This window comes from Chiloscyllium plagiosum, unplaced genomic scaffold (genome assembly GCF_037043375.1).
Source record: "Chiloscyllium plagiosum isolate Xiang-an unplaced genomic scaffold, Cpla_swu_hap1 HiC_scaffold_35, whole genome shotgun sequence".
NCBI lineage: Eukaryota > Metazoa > Chordata > Chondrichthyes > Orectolobiformes > Hemiscylliidae > Chiloscyllium > Chiloscyllium plagiosum.
The window spans coordinates 10,358,499-10,378,242 of record NW_028270173.1 but is presented as its reverse complement, the minus strand read 5'-3'; the positions used below and the strand labels follow the sequence as shown (position 1 = coordinate 10,378,242).

Sequence of the window (19,744 nt, the reverse complement as noted above, 5' to 3'; positions counted from 1 at the left end):
TTTCAGATTCCACGCTGAAGCTGCAAAGGAGTTACAGTGGGCAGCCCCCGCTGGGTAACCACCAGGAAGCCGAACGACCCCTCCGCTCTGATTGACACAGTGACTGAGCAATCAGTGAGGGACATGCGCCGGAGAGGGCGTGTCGTTCTGCCGTTAACACCAATAAGCAGCCTCCAAGAGGTGGAGAAGGCGGAACCAGAGATGCATTGAAAGAGCAACTCTGCACGGGTCCAACTGCTGGGGGATGCTAATGCAAAAGCAGCCTATCTTGCTGGTTTAATTTGATTATTGTTTTCCTTTGCCTCTGTTTCAATAAATGTGAGGCTTCCGGTAATTTTACTTTAGTTTAATTTTAACACAGACCATGGCTACTGAGAAAGCAGGTAAAATTGTTTTCCCTTATCCGAGTGACGCTAGTTGTGTTGCAAACCCAACAATTATTTATGTTTGCGTGTTAGCGGAGCGTGGAGATGTTGTGCTGGATTGTCAGTGGGAGCCTCCTGACGTATAGCAATATACTTCTTTTTAAATGAGACCAATCCGTCAGAGCAACACGATGTGAGCAACCGCTCATAGCATTAATGTTTTGGCGTTATTGTGAGTCTGCCTGTGTTCTGGGATAAAGCAGGGCAGGCCGGAACTGAGTGGGTGCAAAGCGTGTGGCATGTGCCTTTCCTGCTTTCTCCCCCTTCCGTTCACTGTTTCATTGCTATTACCCACAGTAATGGCCCAGCTGGAAGCTGTGCATTGATGGTGCACGGTACGAATCCTGAGGCTCCCAGAATTAACAGTTCTCTCAAACACCCCCATCTCCCTTTACCAGCGAAGGGATAAGCAGCTCAGGTTATAGACAGCAAGGCTATTATTCCTCCCCTCAACTTTAATCCATTCTTAATTTGTTCTGTTTCCAATGAAGCTTTAATCTTCCACCCATTGAAAACGGGCCACAGAATACTTGTGGCGAAACGGGCAGGCATCCCCGATGTAAAACAAGGACATTCCATCTGGCGACAAACATCATTACTGCAGTGAGGTGTGGAGTTTAAAAGCAGGGATGCTGGGAGGGAGGGGGGAAGGAATGAGATTCAATTGTCGCCACGATCTCCCTCTCTGTCCTGGTGATGTTCTTTAACCCGAAACTCTGTGTTCGCGGTGTAAATCGGGAGACTCTGCGTGTGTGCTTAAAGAGATTATTGAAATGTAATGTCGCACGCCAGATATCTGCATTTTGATGCAGTCATGCAGAAACGCGCCAGAAGCTATATTCTGTCTGACGTGTGGGTATGTGTAAAGGGTCAATGTGAGTGGCAGCACTCCGCACAGAAGATTGGCTCACTGGAAGGAAGAACCGTGCAAGAGGAAAAGAGATTATGAGCTGGAGGCAAACTTTAGTCAGTTACAGGAAGGGAGATATGTTGCAGGTGGAGAGGGAGGGAGAGATGGGCTTTTAGATACAAAAAGAAGCATATTGCGGAGAGATATTTTACTTACAGATGGATATGCTGCAGGGAGGTTGGAGAGAGACTAGATACAAATTGAGTACACTGCATAGAGAGAAATTGCAGATAGACTACACTACATAGAGAGAGACTAGATACAGATCGAGATACACTGCATAGAGCCAGATTACATGCAAGGACACTGCAGAAAGAGAGGGAGGGAGAGGGAGAGAGAGAGAGGAGATAGAGATTGAAATGCATTGCATAGAGCCAGACTAGATAGATACACTGCAGGGAGAGAGAGAAAGATTGGATACAGATAGAGATACACAAAGTATATATATATATAGAGAGAGAGAGAGAGAGAGAGAGAAAGACTTTAGTTATAAATCTAGATACACTGCATACTGAGAGAAAGAGATATTAGACTCAGTTAGAGGGACACTGCATAGAGAGAGAGAGAGAGAGACCAGATACAAATAGAGATAAACTACAGAGAGAGAGAGAGAAAGGGACAGACTACTTTTTTTTTGTTTCAGTGCAGTACAAGGCCCTTCGGCCCTCGATGTTGCGTCGCCCTGTCATACTAATCTGAAGCCCATCCCACCTACACTATTCCATGTAGGTCCATATGCCTGTCCAATGATGACTTAAATGCACTTAAACTTGGTGAATCTACTACCGATGCAGGCAGAGCATTCCATACCCTTACTACTCTCTGAGTAAAGAAACTACCTCTGACATCTGTCTTATACCTATCTCCCCTCACTTTAAAGTTGCGTTCCCTCGTGTTTGCCGTCCCCATACTTGGAAAAAAGCTCTCCCTGTCCACCCTATCTAACCCTCTGATTATCCTGTATGTCTCTATTAAGTCACCTCTCAACCTTCTTCTCTCTAACGAGAATAGCCTCAAGGCCGTCAGCCTTTCCTCGTAAGACATTCCTTCCATACCAGGCAACATCCTAGTAAATCTCCTCTGCATCCTTTCCAAAGCTTCCACATCCTTCTTATAATGCGGTGACCAGAACTGTACGCAATACTCCAAGTGTGGCCGAAGCAGAGCTTTGTACAGCTGCAGCATAACCTCCTGGTTCCGGAACTCAATCCCTCTATTAATAAAGGCCAAAACACTGTATGCCTTCTTAACAACCCTGTCAATCTGGGTGGCAACTATCAGGGATCTGTGTACATGGACACCGAAATCTCTCTGCTCATCTGCACTCCCAAGAATCCTACCATTAGCCCAGTATTTGCATTCTGATTACTCCGGCCAAAGTGTATCACCTCACACTTGTCCACATTAAACTCCATTTGCCACCTCTCAGCCCAGCTCTGCATCCTATCTATGTCTCTCTGCAACCTACTACATCCTTCGTCACGATCCACAATTCCGCTGACCTTCGTGTCGTCTGCAAATTTACTAACCCATCCTTCTAAGCCCTCATCCAGGTCATTTATACCCAACACCGACCCTTGCGGTACGCCGCTAGTAACTGGACACCAAGATGAACATGTTCCATCAACTACAACCCTCTGTTTTCTTTCAGCAAGCCAATTACTGATCCAAACTGCTATTTCTCCCACAATCCCATTCCTCCGCATTTTGTATAATAGCCTACTGTGGGGAACCTTATCGAACGCCTTGCTGAAATCCATATCCACCACATCAACTGGTTTACTCTCACCTACCTGTTTGGTCACTTTGTCAAAAAACTCAATGAGATTCATTAGGCTCGACCTACCCTTCACAAAACCGTGCTGACTGTCCCTGATCAGGTTAACTCTTTTCTAGATGGTTATAAATCCTATCTCTTATAACCTTTTCCAACACTTTACCAACAACTGAAGTGAGACTCACTGGTCTGTAATTACCAGGGTTGTCTCTACTACCCTTTTTGAACAAGGGAACCACATTTGCTATCCTCCAGTCCTCAGGCACTATTCCTGTAGACAATGATGATTTGAAGATCAATGCCAAAGGCTCGGCAATCTCTTCCCTTGATTCCCAGAGGATCCTAGGATAGATCCCACTCAGTCCAGGGGACTTGCCTATTTTCATACTCTGCAGTATTTCTAATATCTCTTCCTTGTGAACCTCAATCTCTTCTAGTCTAGATGCAAGTATCTCTGTATCTTCTTCGCCAACATTTTCATTTTCTATAGTGAACACTGTTGAAAAATATTTATTTAGTGCTTCCCCTATCTTCTCTGACTCCACACACAACTTCCCACTATTATCCTTGATTGGCCCTAATTTAACTCTCGTCATTCTTTTATTCCTGACATATCTATGGAAAGCCTTAGGGTTAACCCTGATCCTATCCGCCAACAACTTCTCATGTCCCCTCCTGGCTCTTCTGAGCTCTCCTTTTAGGTATTTCCTGACTTCCTTGTAACCCTCAAGCACCCTAACTGAGTTTTCACATTTTGTCCTAACATAAGCCTTCTTCATCTTGACCAGGGATTCCACTTCCTTAGTAAACCACGGCTCACGCGTTCTATATCTTCCTCCCTGCCTGACAGGTACATACTTATATAGGACATACAGGAGGTTTTCCTTGAATAAGCTCCACATTTTTAATGTGCTCATCCCCTGCAGTTTCCTTCCCCATTCTACGCTTCCTAAATCTTTCCTAATTGCATCGTAATTTCCCTTCCCCCAGCTGTAACTCTTGCTCGGTGGAGGTAGAGATAGTCTGCATAGAGGGAGACCTTGGATGGAGATGTACAGCAAAGAGAGGGAAAGTTGAGATCAATGAAGGTAGAAATATATGATAGAAACTTAGACTTTAGATACAGGTAAGACACATTGCACAGACAGGGAATTTATGTAGGTACAGGAAGAGTTTAGTAAGGTACAGATGGAGCTATACCGTAGATAGACAGACTTTAGATCCTTAAAAATGGGGATTCACTGCTGAATGACAGAATAATTTAGATTGAGGAAGATAGAGATATTCTGCCAAAAAACAGAAACTGAAGGACAGAAAGTTCACATACAGAGTGGGGCTGTATTGCAGAGAATGAGAGAGTTGGGATCGTGTGCTGTACGGGTCCCAGAGAATTGTCATCAGGTTTTATGTCAGCCTGTTCTCCCTTGCCATGGAAAAGCATGTGTTAAGCAGAGAAAGAAATTTCAGATAAAAGTTATATTACAGTCAAAAGGGAAATTTCTGCTCCATGTAGAATAAAGGTAGAGACAATCTTGTGATGGTTGAGAAAATAGACAGAAGGACAGAGAGGAAATTTCCAATGGATTAAGATTGATATTTGCTGCAGAAATAGAGAAAGGAATTTCAGTGGAAACAGTTAGATAGTTATTCAGAAACAGAGGCTGCATTTTCATATCAGAAACAAGCAACTTGAGTACGAAAATTTTCTGACTTGGCAGATTCTTTACTGTAGAAAGTAAAGTAACTTGTAGTCCCAATTTTCACTCAGTTCAGTAGGGGAGGGAAGGGGTGTGTGTGGTGTTTTTTGCTTCTTCATGTCACTTATTTGGTTATATTTTAGGTCCTCCAGCTCACACAGCTTCAAACCCCACCCAGTCTCCATGACAACTCATGACACTTCCAAGTCATGCTTCCCGCCTGCACTATGTACGAAACCAGTGAACGCTGTGGTTAAAGAAAAGTTATTACCACTCTATAAAGTGTCAAATAGAATTGTAAATATATTTTCTTTATCTTATGGAAATAAACATTAAATTACCAGCAAAAGAGATTGCAGAGGAAGGGAAAAAATAGACTAAAGCATCTTAAAGATGTCAATCAGGGATTTGTTGTGAGTGGTCACAGTTTTTAAAAAAATTCATTCATGGGATGTGGGCCTCACTGGCTCGGCCAGCATTTATTGCCCAATCCTAAGGGGCCAGAGGGTATTACTATGAGTCTGGAGTCGAAGGTAGGCCAGTTTCCTTCCATAAAGGTCATTAGTGAATGGTACAACACGTGGTGAACCCTTCTGTTAATTAAACCAAACACCCAGAAAAGCTCACTTTATCTCATAATCTGTTAAAATATGAGTGACAGAGACCTCCTAAATTCTACTATCTAAATAAAATAATATCACAATGGCATGGTGGCTTGGTGGTTAGCACTTCTGCCTCACAGCGCCAGGAACACAGGTTTGATTCCAGCCTCTGGCGACTGTCTGTGTGGAGTTTGCACATTCTCCCCGTGTCTGAGTGGGTTTCCTCTAGGTGTTCCAGTTTCCTCCTACAGTCCAAAGATGTGCAGGTTAGGTGAGTGCTAAATTGTCCATTGTTCAGTGGTGTGGAGATTAGGTTCATTATTCAGGGGTAAATATAAGGTAGAGGAATAAGTCTGGGTGGGTTATTCTTCAGAGAGTCAGTATGGACTTGTTGGCTGAGGGGCCTGTTTCCACACTGTTAGGATTTTATGATCAGTTTTTTTTTTAACTCTGAAAGTGAATATTAACCAACAAGTATTCACAACTCTAAGCCCCCCCGTTCTCTTAACTGCTTATTATCCGCCTCCAACTCTATAACAATCTGATGTTCCAATAATACACTTATTAAAATTACATCATCTTAAAAACCACACAGCTGCTGCCATTTCTGTGACTTCACTCTTCCAGCTGCTGAATTCTCTGGGTTGTCTTCTTTCTTTTTATTGCGATTTTGTTTCAAATGAAAATGTACCTTTGATTGATTGCTTCTTAATTTCTTGTCTCTCTCGCAATGGCAGTTGCTGTCTCTCCAATTTCAAAATGTTTGCATTTTTATACTAGGAGAAAGTGAGGACTTCAGATGCTGGAGATCAGAGTTGAGAGGGTGGTGCTGGAAAGCATAGCAGTTCAGACAGCATCCGAGGAGCAGGAGTATCAAGCAGGAAGGCCTGATGAAGCGCTTATGCCGGAAATATCAATTCGCCTGTTCCTCGGATGCTGCCTGACCTGCTATGCTTTTCTAGCATCACACTCTCGACTCTGCATTTTTATACTCCCAATGTTGGATCATCTCATTAGTTCGATTTTGGCAAAACAATAAATTCAAAGGTGATTGGGTTTAGGATCCTGGGGCATAATTTAATTAAATTCGAATTGTTGTCAAAACAGCAACCAAAACTCATGTATCCATTTCACAACCAATTAATACATATTTTCAATTTTCCAGTACACTCTGAGACTGCTAACTAGTCATAAAAACAGGTGCTTGTAATCTCTCAGTTCAGAACAGCATTCTCTCTCTCTTAAAGGTACAGTACACGCCTTCAACTTCATAACACTGAACCCCAATGGGTTTTTCCAGCAATCGAAAATGAGTTCATGGTCATCATTAGACTCTTAATCCAGATTTTATTTTATTGAATTCAAATTTTATTGAATTCCACCTGCTATGGTGGAATTTGAACCCAGATCCCCAAAACATTATCTGGGTCTCTGGAGTGGCAGTCCGGCAATAATAGCACAACGTCATCACCAGCATTTAATTTCCATCTCTAATTGCCCTTGAGAAGCTGCTGATGAGCTGCCTTTTTGAACCGCTGCAGTCTATTTGGTGTAGTGACACCCACAGTGCTATTCAGGAGTCAGTTCTAGGATTTTGACCCATTCACACTGAAGGAATGGTGATACGTTTCCAAATATATCAGGATGGTGTGTGGCTTGGAAGGGATCTTGTGGGTGATGTTGATGTCCTTGTCCTTTTTAGGTGGTATTGGTTGTGAGTTGGAAAATGCTGTCATGTAGACAGTGCACGCTGCTGCTATTGAGCGTCGGTGGTGGAGCAAGTGAATGTGAATGTGGTGTCTTCAAGCGGGCTGCTTTGTTCTGGCTGATGTCAAGCTTTTTGAGTGTTGTTACAGCTGCACCCACCCAAGCAAGTTGGAAGTACTCCATCATACTCCCGATTTGTGCCTTGTAGATGGTGGATAAGCTTTGGGGAGTCAGGAGGTGAGTTACTTGCTGTATATTGCTAACATCTGGTCTGCTACTGTAGCCACAATATTGAAATGGCAAGTCCATTTTAATTTCTGGTCAATAGCATCCCAGGATGCTGACTGTGGGGAATTCAGCTAGGTCATGGTTCCGAATGTCAAGGGGTGATGGCCAGAGCCTCTTTTTATTGAGATGCTAATTGCCTGCCAGTTATGTGGCACAAATGTTACTTGTCAGCTCACAGCTGGGTGTTGTCCACGTCCTGCTGGATTTGGATAGTGCTGGTGTCAAAGAGGATGGTTGGATAATGAATGGGCAGAAAACAGGCAATTTTGTTTTCTATTTATTCACAGGATATGGGCAGCACTGGCTAGGCTAGCATTTATTACCCATCTCAGAGAGCAGTTAAGAGCCAACCCACGTTGTTGTGGGTCTGGAAACACATGTAGTCCAGACCAGGTAAGAATGGCAAATTCCTTCCCTGAAGGACATTAGTGAACCAGATGGGTTTTTCCAACAATTGACAATGGTCATCATTAGACTCTTCTACATTTTTATTGAACTCAAATTCCACCATCTGCCAGGATGGGATTTGAGCCCATATCACCTTGGTCTGCGGATTGACAAGTCATTGCCTCCCCAATTGTGAAAAAAGTCGACATTGGTCAGGATAAATCTGCCATAAATCTCCCTGGGATGACTTGTGCCAAGGCACAGTGGGCAAGACCAGTGTTTAAGGTCTTTCTGCCAAAGTATAAGAAATTATAAGGATCTGTTAAGTTTCAAGAAACCCTCATTGGGAATGGGAATGTAAATAGTTTTCTTTAATGGTTAGAAAATGCCCTTTTGTTGCAGCTGGATGGGGAATGTCAAAATTCCACTGTACTTTCTGCAAAGTCTACATGATTTTGTATTATACTTGTTTTTTACATCTGGATAATTTATGATTAATGTATATTTTTGAAATTGAAAAAAAGGAATGGACAGTCATGGAAATTTCTAGCTGACGTTGAGTACCAATAGTGGTGTTATTTGGAGGTTGGGATTTTTGGAGAGGAGTAGGAGGAGTGTTTAACTCAGTGTTTAGTCCTAAATGTGGAACAGTGTTTCATTCATCAGCCCTGAGCTCTCCTCACTTATTCATCATCAAGACCTGCCTACTGGAAGGAATGACACGGTCTTCATGTTTTCTGTTTACTGTATACCCATGGCTCAGGGAAATCAGCACTCGAAAGAAATGAGTTAAATTTAAAGAACTGGAGCAGATACCTTTATTTTGTAATGAACTGAAGATGTAAAATCAGCATAAGACCGGAAAGGCATCATTTGTGGATTTGTTGTGTTGTTTCACACATCAAACTTCCCAAATGAAATGAAATCATCTTTGACAATGCACACAGCCAATCTTCCAATGTGCCTCAGTTGAATATGCAAATTAGTTTAATTAGCATCATGTGCTGATATATCTGATCTAATGCAATAAAAATAATAATTTCCCATTTACTAATAAAAATCTCAGAAAAGATTTCAAATCCACTACTCTTGTGACATTCAACATCATTGAATGTGGGACTAAATAGTGGAGATGAAATCATGGGCTTTCTGCATATTTCACAGAAAGTACCTTGCTTGCAATTCCATTTCTGACTTGGATAGAATTGTTGACTTGTAAATCACTGGAAGTTAATTTGATTTGTATCATGTTCATTGAAGAATGACCCTTTTAATTTTGGAGATATCACTCATTCAGCAGCAGTTCCTCGCAGACAAGGATGACTCTCTTCCACTCGGTGAATCTGTACGGTTGCTGTACGGAGTCTTGTGTCGGTCATGGGGCCCCTCACCGCTGATCAAGGTAGGGTCAGTGCCTTGTTGATGGGGATATTGGCCTGGTTGATGCATCTTTCTTCCCAGTGGATTCGCAGGCAGCGTTAGTGGTACCACTCCAGCACCTTGAGATGTCTGCTGTAGATAGTCCATGTCTCAGAGCTATGTAGCGGGGGGTGGGAACCACCGCAGCTCTGTATACCATGAACTCAGTGTCAGATTGTTTGTAAATTTATAAATGACTTGAATGTAGGAGTGCAGGATCAAATTTCAAAATTTGACAATATTACCAAACCAATTAGCTGTGACAAATTGTGAGCATTATAAAATCAACTGCAATGGTACATCGGCTGGAAAATGGGCAATTTAAGACAGGATAGTGTGAGACAGAAAATAAGGCAGAAAGATAGGGAGAGGAAATATCAATTTAACGGCAGAGATCTAAAGAGTGTGTAAGTGTAGAGGCGCTTTGGATTAATGCACAAGTCGCAGGATATATTGAGAGTGTGGTTAACAAAGCCCATTAGGCTTAAGAATAATAAGAAGGTTATGCTGAAATGATATAAGAAATGGGTTCGCCGCAATTAAAGTATTGTGTCCAGTTCTATTCTTCACATTTAAGGAAGCTTTGAATGTCCTTGAAAATGTCTTGAGATTTTGTTTATTCATTCATAGGGCTCTGCCGTCACTGACTGGGCCAGCATTAAGTGTCTACCCCCAGTTTCCCTTTGAGAAGGTGGGGGTGAGCTGTCTTCTTGAACTGCTGCAGTCCATGTGCTGTAGGTAGACCCACAATACCCTTAGGGAGGGAATTCCAGGATTCTGACCCAGTGACAGTGAAGGAACGGCAATGTATTTTCAAGTCAGAATGGTGAGTGGCTTGGAGGGGAACTTGCAGGTGGTGGTGTTCCCATGTATCTGCTGCGCTAGTCCTTCTAGATGGAAGTGATTGTGCTTTTGGAAGGTGCTGTCTGAGGATCTTTGGTGAATTTCTGCAGTGCATCCTGTAGATGGTACACACTGCTGCTACTGAGCATCTGTAGTGGGGGAGTGGATGTTTTTGGATTTGGTGCCAGTCAAGCAGGTTGCTTTGTCCTGGTTGGTGTCAAGATTCTTCAGTGTTGTTGGAACTGCATACATCCTGGCAAATTCCATCACACGCCCGTCTTCTGCCTTCCAGATGGTGAACAAGTATTGGGGAGTCTGAAGGTGAAATATATGCTTGCAGTGTGCCTAGCCTCTGATCTGGTCTCGTAGCTACTGTATTTATATCGCTAGTCCAGTTCAGTTTCTGGTCAATGGTTACCCCCAGAGGGTTGATAATGGGGGTTTCAGTGAAGATGTTGCCATTGTCAGTCAATGGATGTTGGTTGTATTCTGTCTTATTGGAGATGGTTTTTCTGTGATGTGAATGTTGCTTATCACTTTTCAGCCCAAGCTTGAGTATTATCAGATCTTGCTGTCCTTGGACATTGACAGCTCAGATTCTTCAGAATGGCTCTGGAGATGATTTTTAGTGACTAAGGCAAGGTGAATAAGCTGGGATTGTTCTCCTTGATGTAGAGCAGGTTGAGGCAGGATCTGACAGAGGTGTGCAAGATTATGACAAGTTTAAATAAAGTAGACACAGAAAACCCTGTTTCATTTGCTGGTGGTGTAAGGATTGGGAGGCAAAGATTTAAGGTTTTAGATGTACAAGAAAATGTGAGGAAGAAGGTTCTTATGCAGAGGGGGTAATGACTTGAAAGTAGGATTTTGACAGAATCGGAGAAAGTGAATGATGTCAAAAAGAAATTGGATGGGCACATGAGTGAAGGCTTATGCCAGGCTCTGGCCACAGGGAAGAGAACTCAGGGCACAGGGCCAGACTGGAGTGTTCCATAGAGAACCATAGATTTAGTGGACTGAGAAGGATAAATTTGTTTCAGAATTTGTGTTCAGACATCCTTCTTTGCAGAAATGAGAATATTGAAGTGGATGTCAGAGGACATCCTGGAGACTTTATGTTATAGGATTGAAATGAGCTCTCATTCAATAACACACACTTGATGCTCAACTCCGCTGTCATTTTTCAAACTGAACATTGGAATAGATGGGTGGCCCATTTTAATCCCTTTGATTCCATACTGCTGGCGAACAAGGCTATATTTAAACTTGTTGGAATATCACATCTGATATTGCTGTTTGTGAGCACCTGCTGATTTATAAAATCATCCCTTAGACTTAAAGACAATAAGGGGATGTGAGTGACAGGTAGATCCTTAATCTGGAAGTGGAGTTATAGAGGCAGCAGGAGACCCATTAGTCTGCTCTCTCATTGGAGCAAGACAACCGGTGGGTGAATTTAACTGGACAGTCAGTATGGCTCAGACAAGGTGAAGAAGGTAGGACCTCCATGGTGACCTCAGCTGATTTGGGAATTGCGCCCACACTGTTGGTGTAACTCTGGATTGCAATCCAGCCATCCAAGCTAACCAACTCTCATTATACAGGTACATGTTAGGGAGATGATGTCCCAACAGGAACAGGTCATACTAACAAACAGAAGAGGATGAGCTGCTCTGAGTAATCAATTACTGCTCCTGTGTTTGTAATAGATTGTGGTCTAAATGTTCATCCTAAACAGAATGGGTGGTTTGAGAAAGGAATCATTATAAAGAACTCACTGCCTTTCAGTCCACATGTGTGCTTTGGATCATAGCGGTCACTGTTAGCTGTCTGGGTTGTACTTTTGTGTCTGAGTCGGAGAATAGTGATGCCACTTCAAAGAGTTAAATCGAAGCTGGCACTCACAGTGCCATTTGGATGGAGTGCTGTACTGTTGGAAATACTGTTTTATAAGATGAGACATAAAATAGACAGTCCTGTCTTCCCTGTCAGTTGGATGTTTGATCCTGTGGTTTTATTATGAAGTTGAGCGAGTGAGTTTTCCCTCGTGCCCAGCCTAATGGTCATCACCCAACCGACGTCACTAAATATGATTATTACCTTCTAGCTGTTGGTGGGAATACATTCAATTTGACTGATTCAGCTCCAGCAACTTGTAATTATCCAGCATCTTTTGAGAATACAAAATGTCACAGGCACTGGTTCTGATTAAAATTATGACAACACTGCAAAAGTGCGGAATTGACACTGAAGACATTTGGCTGAAAAGTGTTTATAAATGTAAGTCCTTCCTTAGTTAAAGGTTATCTTCAGCTGCTTCCAATTTCAAAGGGACGTCAGGATAAGTGCTCAAAAATTAAAATACATTCACCTTGCTTAATAGTGTGATACGGACAGATTGTTTTATCAAACAAATGGTTCAGCTCTTCCTGTGAAGAACTTTGCCACTCTAAATATTCCACAAGTGGGTGAAAAAAACCAATGGCAAAATTTTACTGTTTGTTTTTGCTTTAAATAGGTTCCATTCACATTGAATAAAGGACTGAATTTAAATTTCCTTCACATTTTATCATACACGGGCTGCAAAATGACATCTCTGGTTTTCCTATTTCTTCACTTCATATTATGGTGTCAATGGTTAATGCTGAAAAAAATTCCAGAGGTTACCGCAATTCTCAAACTCATTATGTTTGGTCCCAGGCAGTGAGTGTAGCAATGTGAAATCAATGGATACAGCCAGACTTCATTCATCCAAGAAAATGCATTTTATAAATAAAAACCTTTCAGTAATCTCAGAAAGTCACAAAGCATGGCCACCTCTTAGTGCGGTCACTGGTATAAGGTGGAAAATATGGCAGTCAGTATGTGCATAGCAAGCTCCCACAAACAACAACATTACAACAGTCAGACAACCATTTTTTTTAAGTGATGCTGATTGATGGATAAGTATTGGTCAGGACCCTGGGGTAATCTTCCTTACTCTGTTTTAAATTTGCATTGTTATGGATCAGACCAAATTCCTTCAAATCATATTAAGGAGATAACTCAACTTCTAACTTTTATTTAAAGGCAAGTGTAAGTCGCTGTGTTACAGATGTGATTAGATTCGTCAAACCATTAGGCTTTAAGCAAAAATGCTTACACTTACAGTTAAAATGCAAACAAAAAATGGCATAACCCTAAGTCTATTAATAGACTTAAGAAAATAATGTATTTAACTACAACTCATCAATTGTTCCAAAATAGCAACAGCCCACAAACACACCCTTGGCAAAGGCTAATTCAGCAAAATAGTGTTATTCTCACATACTGTCTTCTCACTCTAACCAACCGCGCCCGGTCGGCATGGTGACACAGTGGTTAGCACTGCTGCTTCACAGCACCAGTGACCCGGGTTCAATTCCCGCCTCAGGCAACTGTCTGTGTGGAGGTTGCACATGCTCCCTGTGTCTGCGTGGGTTTCCTCCGGGTGCTCCGATTTTCTCCCACAGTCCAAAAATGTGCAGGTTAGGTGAATTGGCCACACTAAATTGCCCGTAGTGTTAGGTGAAGGGGTAAATGTAGGGAAATGGGTCTGGATGGTTTGCTCTTTGGAGGGTTGGTGTGGACTTGTTGGGCCGAAGGGCCTGTTTCCACACTGTAAGTAATCTAAATCTATCTAACAGAATGAAATACTGAAAGAACAGTCTATCAGCAGATAGAACGCTGTATCTCACAGCTCCAACTACAAAAGCCCCAGCTTCAACAACTGAAAATAAAACCCCAAACCCTGGGTCTGCCTGAACCTGACTCCATTCACTCATGGTACTTTTGTCTACTTTTCAAAAAGAACTTAAAGCCATTTACTCTACTTTGTATGGAGCAGACACCTTGGCGCCAGGTTTATAACATTTGTTTTTAAGAGAAACAGGACAGAACAAATCCCTTTTTAAGGCACAATCATCATGGAACCTTTTACATCCACCAGAAAGGATGGACAGGGCCTCAGTTTAAGATCTCCTCTGAAAGATAGCCTCTCTGACAGTAAAGCACACGCTCTCAGTATTACATGGGGTGGGTGGCCGAGATTGAAAGCAAAATCTATAGGGTTCCGTCTTCATTCTCCCCTCAACCTCCCCCTCACTGGACAGTCTTCAAAGGCCAGAAGGACTATCATTTTTTTCAACTCCCCTTGAGAAAAAAAGACATGTTGGAAGTGCTCAGCAGGTGTTAGAGCAGCTGAGGGGAGAGAGACAGATTTAGCAGTTCACAGCATATGTAACTCTGCTTCTGTTCTGTAGAAGTGTCATGTTCAACTCAGAATATTCTCACATGGTAGATTTCCTTCCTAAAGCTCACTACTCAACCAGATGAGTTTCAAAATCATCATTAAGGAAATTAGCCAGCAATTCATGATGTTTAAAATTATTTGTTAATTGAATATAAATTCTGCCAGCTTCCTCAGTAGGATTTGACCATTCATCCCGAGTGCTTTAGGAATATTAGTCTAGTGATATTACACTGCACCCTGTCAACATCCTGGGGTAAGAGTTAATGTTGATTAGAAACTAAGCTGGAGAAGACATGGAAATATTGTGACTGGAAAAGGGCAGAAGAATTCTGCAGTGAATGACTCACATCGCAGAGGCGGCTGTCCACACGTTATATACAAGGTACAAGTCAGCAATGTGATGGGATATTTTCCAATGTATCTCTCCAGTAAGCATGGCTGCAGCAACACACAACAAGCTCAAGCATTCTGTCTGGATGTATCACTACCTGGTATGGCAGCTGTACCATTCAAGATTGGAGACAGTTACAGAGAGTGATGAACTCATCCCGGACAATCACAAAATCCAACCTCCCTTCTACAGAACCATCCACCAGGCCCGCTGTCGAGGAAAGGCCACCAGCATTCTCAAAGATCCATCCCACCCTGGCAATGCTTTTCTACAACCTCTACCATCGGGGAAAGGTACAGAAGCCTGAACACACGCACCAGCCGGTTTCGAAACACTTTCTACCCTACTGTTGTTAGAAAGGACTACAAACTCTTAACATTCACCTGTACCTGTGTTTTTGTTTTTGCCGCTGTTTACCTATTATTTACTATCTATGCTAGTTAACTCTGTGATCTGCCTGCATTGCTTGCAAGAAAAAGCTTTTCACTGTGCCTTGGTACATGTGACAATAAATTTAATTCAATTCAATTTAATTCAATTCAATACCATCCAGGACAAAGCAGGCGGTTGGACTGGCACCTTATCCAACATCTGAAGCATCTGTTTCCTCCATCTCGGGTACTGTATGTATGGCAAACAAGACACATTGTGGCAGCTTACCAATGTTTCTTCGGCAGCACCTTCTAAAATCGTGACCCCAACCATTGAGAAGGACAAGGGCAGCAGACTTATGGGAGCAACGGCCACTGCAAGTTCCTTTCCAAACTATTCACCGTCCTGACTTGAGTTGTATTGCTGGCTATTCTTTCACTGTCACTGTTGCGAGATTAAAAATCCTGGAGCTCCCTCCCTCACCGCACAGAGAGTCTACCTGTACCACACTGACTGCAGCAGTTCAGGATGGTGGCTCTCCACTGCCTCCTCAAGGAGAATTAAGGATGGACGATAAGTGCTGATCCACAAGCGAATTAAAACAAAAAAATGATTTGAAATTTGTCAAGGAAGTAACGTTGGCATTGGGATGTCGATAATACAACATTAACAAATGTCCATTTCAGTATAAAACTCGTTTTGCCCAGTGAAGGGGAAGTAGTGGTATGAGTGTGAGCTATGACAGGATTCAACCTGTGTGCGCTGAGAGCACTGAACATGGAGCAGCTGTCATATTGCTGCAGAGGGAGCCCTCCCTGTTTTTTCTGTGAAGGTGATGGCAGTGCCTGCTGTTGATGGAGATGTGCCAGTGATGAAGAGAGGTGATAATTGATTGGAGGATGTTGTACCCAGAGAGGAGCAGTGGGAGATGGCTGGCTGAAGCATAATCTAATTACTTCCCTGTTGGGTTCCAAAACACACATATTGTACAATGAACTCCAATGTACTGGAAGTTGCCTTTTGAATGATTTTTTTCTTGATCCTTCTCAAACAAAACAGTATTTCTATCAACTGACTATCTTTTCATTTGCCTAGCTAACATAATACACTCATTAATGGATGGGGGCGGGGGGTGGGGGGGGAGGGGGCGGGCAGGCTGTTTGGTCAGCCCAGTCAGTTGGAGACCTGGTTTGCAATGTCTGAGCAATTGCTAACACTACATGGTTAATTCCTGTTCTGGCTGAAGTTACCTGAGGCTACTTAGTCCTCACCCTTTGCTAATCCTCAGGATAAACTCCCCTTCAGTTCTCTTTCTCTCTCTCTGTCTGTTACAAAATGAGTATCCTCTATGACTACAGCAGCTTTCTCCATACAGAGAAAGCAGAGATGTGCATTTCTGTTTTTCTGATCACGGAGCATCCTGAAGTGCTTTTTGACCACTGCAGCACTCATGCAATATAGACTAATGGAGGAAATGTACCAGTCAAGTTGCTCGCAGCAGATTCCCCTTCAATCACGCGATGATAACCAGATCATCTGTTTTATCGGCCTAACTACTGCCTAGGACTGAGAGGAAAATCCTGCTGCTCTTCTTTGAAATAGATTGTCGAAATAAATTAATCAAAATCTATGCACAAAGGAGGCCATTTGGCCCATTGTGCCCATGTAATGGGCAAGTAGCCATTTATGGTTGAAAAGTGTGGTGCTGAAAGGCACAGCCGGTCAGGCAGCATCTGAGGAACCGGAGAGTTGATGTTTTGAGCCTAAGCTCTTCAGCAGGAATGTGAGCTTATGCTTGAAACATCAACTTTCCTGCTCCTCGGATGCTGCCTGACTAGTTGTGCTTTTCCAGCACCACACTTTTCAACTTTGACCTCCAGCATCTGCAGTCCTCACTCTCTCCAAGTAGCCATCTCTCTCTATTTTCCTTGTTTTTAGTACATGACCTTGTAGGTTACGATACTTCAAGCAAATAATCCAAGTTCTTCCATGCTATGAACATTTCTGCTTCTATCACTATTTTAGACAGGGTCCAGATTAGAGTGGTGCTGGAAAAGCACAGCAGTTCAGGCAGCAACCGAGGAGCAGTAAAATCGACATTTCGGGCAAAACCCCTTCATCAGGAATACAGGCAGAGAGCCTGAAGGGTGGAGAGATAAATGAGAGGAGGGTGGGGGTGGGGAGAAAGTAGCATAGAGTACAATAGGTGAGTGGGGGAGGGGATGAAGGTGATAGGTCAGGGAGGAGGGTGGAGTGAGTAGGTGAAAAAGGAGCTAGGCAGGTAGGACAAGTCATGGGGACAGTGCTGAGCTGGAAGTTTGGAACTGGGGTGAAATGGGGGAAGGGGAAATGAGAAAACTGTTGAATTCCACATTGATGCCCTGGGGTTGAAGTGTTCTGAGGCGGAAGATGAGGCGTTCTTCTTCCAGGCATCTGGTGGTGAGGGAGCGGCGGTGAAGGAGGCCCAGGACCTCCATGTCCTCGGCAGAGTGGGAGGGGGAGTTGAAATGTTGGGCCACAGGGCGGTGTGGTTGATTGGTGCGGGTGTCCCAGAGATGTTCCCTATAGCGCTCTGCTAGGAGGCGTCCAGTCTCCCCAATGTAGAGGAGACCGCATCGGGAGCAGCGGATACAATAAATGATATTGGTGGATGTGCAGGTAAAACTTTGATGGATGTGGAAGGCTCCTATAGGGCCTTGGATAGAGGTGAGGGAGGAGGCGTAGGCGCAGGCTTTGCAATTTCTGCGGTGGCAGGGGAAGGTGCCAAGATGGGAGGGAGGGTTGTAGGGGGACGTGGACCTGACCAGGTAGTCACAGAGGGAATGGTCTTTGCAGAAGGCGGAAAGGGTTGGGGAGGGAAATATATCCCTGGTGGTGGGGTCTGTTTGGAGGTGGCGGAAATGTCGGCGGATGATTTGGTTTAGGCGAAGGTTGGTAGGGTAGAAGGTGAGCACCAGAGGTGTTCTGTCCTTGTTACGGTTGGAGGGGTGGGGTCTGAGGGCGGAGGTGCGGGATGTGGACGAGATGCGTTGGAGGGCATCTTTAACAACACCGCCCTGTGGCCCATTTCAACTCCCCCTCCCACTCTGCTGAGGACATGGAGATCCTGGGCCTTCTTCACCGCCACTCCCTCACCACCAGACGCTTGGAGGAAGAACGCCTCATCTTCCACCTCGGAACAGTTCAATCCCAGGGCATTAATGTGGACTTCAACAGTTTCCTCATTTCCCCTTCCCCCACCTCACCCCAGTTCCAAACTTCCAGCTAAGCACTGGCCCCATAACCTGTCCTACCTGCCTATCTTCTTTTCCACCTATCCACTCCACCCTCCTCCCTGACCTATCACCTTCATCCCCTCCCCCACTCACCTATTGTACTCTATGCTATTTTCTCCCCACCCGCACCCTCCTCTCATTTATCTCTCCACCCTTCAGGCTCTCGACCTGTATTCCTGATGAAGGGCTTTTGCCCGAAATGTCGATTTTACTGCTCCTCGGATGCTGCCTGAACTGCTGTGCTTTTCCAGCACCACTCTAATCTAGACTCTGGTTTCCAGCATCTGCAGTCATTGTTTGTACCACTATTTTAGAGAGTGCGTTGCAGATAGTTACCCTTCTCTGGGTGTAAATATTTCTCCTTTAGTCCCCTCCTATCTCATCCTGAATCAATGGCCAATCGTTGTGGATCCCTCAATGGGTCCTCTACTTTTTGTTCATTTATATAAATGATTTGGATGTGAGCATAAGAGGTACAGTTAGTAAGATTGCAGATGACACCAAAATTGGAGGTGTAGTGGACAGCGAAGAGGGTTATCTCAGATTACAACAGGACCTGGACCAGATGGGCCAATGGGCTGAGAAGTGGCAGATGGAGTTTAATTCAGATAAATGTGAGGTGCTGCATTTTGGGAAAGCAAATCTTAGCAGGACTTATACACTTAATGGTAAGGTCCTAGGGAGGTTTGCTGAACAAAGAGACCTTGGAGTGCAGGTTCATAGCTCCTTGAAAGTGGAGTCGCAGGTAGATAGGATAGTGAAGAAGGTATTTGGTATGCTTTCCTTTATTGGTCAGAGTATTGAGTACAGGAGTTGGGAGGTCATGTTGCGGCTGTACAGGACATTGGTTAGGCCACTGTTGGAATATTGCATGCAAATCTGGTCTCCTTCCTATCAGTAAGATGTTGTGAAACTTGAAAGGGTTCAGAAAAGATTTACAAGGATGTTGCCAGGGTTGGACGATCTGAGCTACAGGGAGAGGCTGAACAGGCTGAGGCTGTTTTCCCTGAAGTATCGGAGGCTGAGGGTGACCTTATCGAGTTATACAAAATTATGAGGGGCATGGATATGATAAATAGACAAAGTCTTTTCCCTGGGGCCGGGGAGTCCAGAACTAGACGGCATAGGTTTAAGGTGAGACGGAGAGTTATAAAAGAGACCTAAGGGGCAAATTTTTCACGCAGCGGGTGGTACGTGTATGGGCAGCATGGTGGCTCAGTGGTTAGCACTGCTGCCTCACAGCACCAGGGTCCCAGGTTCAATTCCAGCCTCGGAATTTGCACATTCTCCCAGTGTCTGGGTGGGTTTCCTCCACAGTGCTAAGATGTGCAGGTCAAGTGAATTGGCCATGCTAAATTGTCCATAGTGTTAGGTGTATTAG

The 19,744-nt window shown here is 43.7% G+C and overlaps 1 protein-coding gene across 2 annotated transcripts in view; it reads left to right on the top strand.

Annotated features, from left to right (window-relative positions):
• The first annotated feature begins 229 nt into the window (after positions 1-229).
• LOC122541475 (proline-rich transmembrane protein 1-like) overlaps positions 230-19,744 on the top strand; it is a 39,253-nt gene continuing 19,738 nt past the window's right edge. For both annotated transcript variants that reach the window (XM_043678262.2, XM_043678260.2), the window contains exon 1: positions 230-383. In XM_043678262.2, the coding sequence (XP_043534197.2) occupies positions 365-383 (19 nt within the window). In that variant the 5' untranslated portion in view covers positions 230-364. The remainder of the gene's footprint in view (positions 384-19,744) is intronic.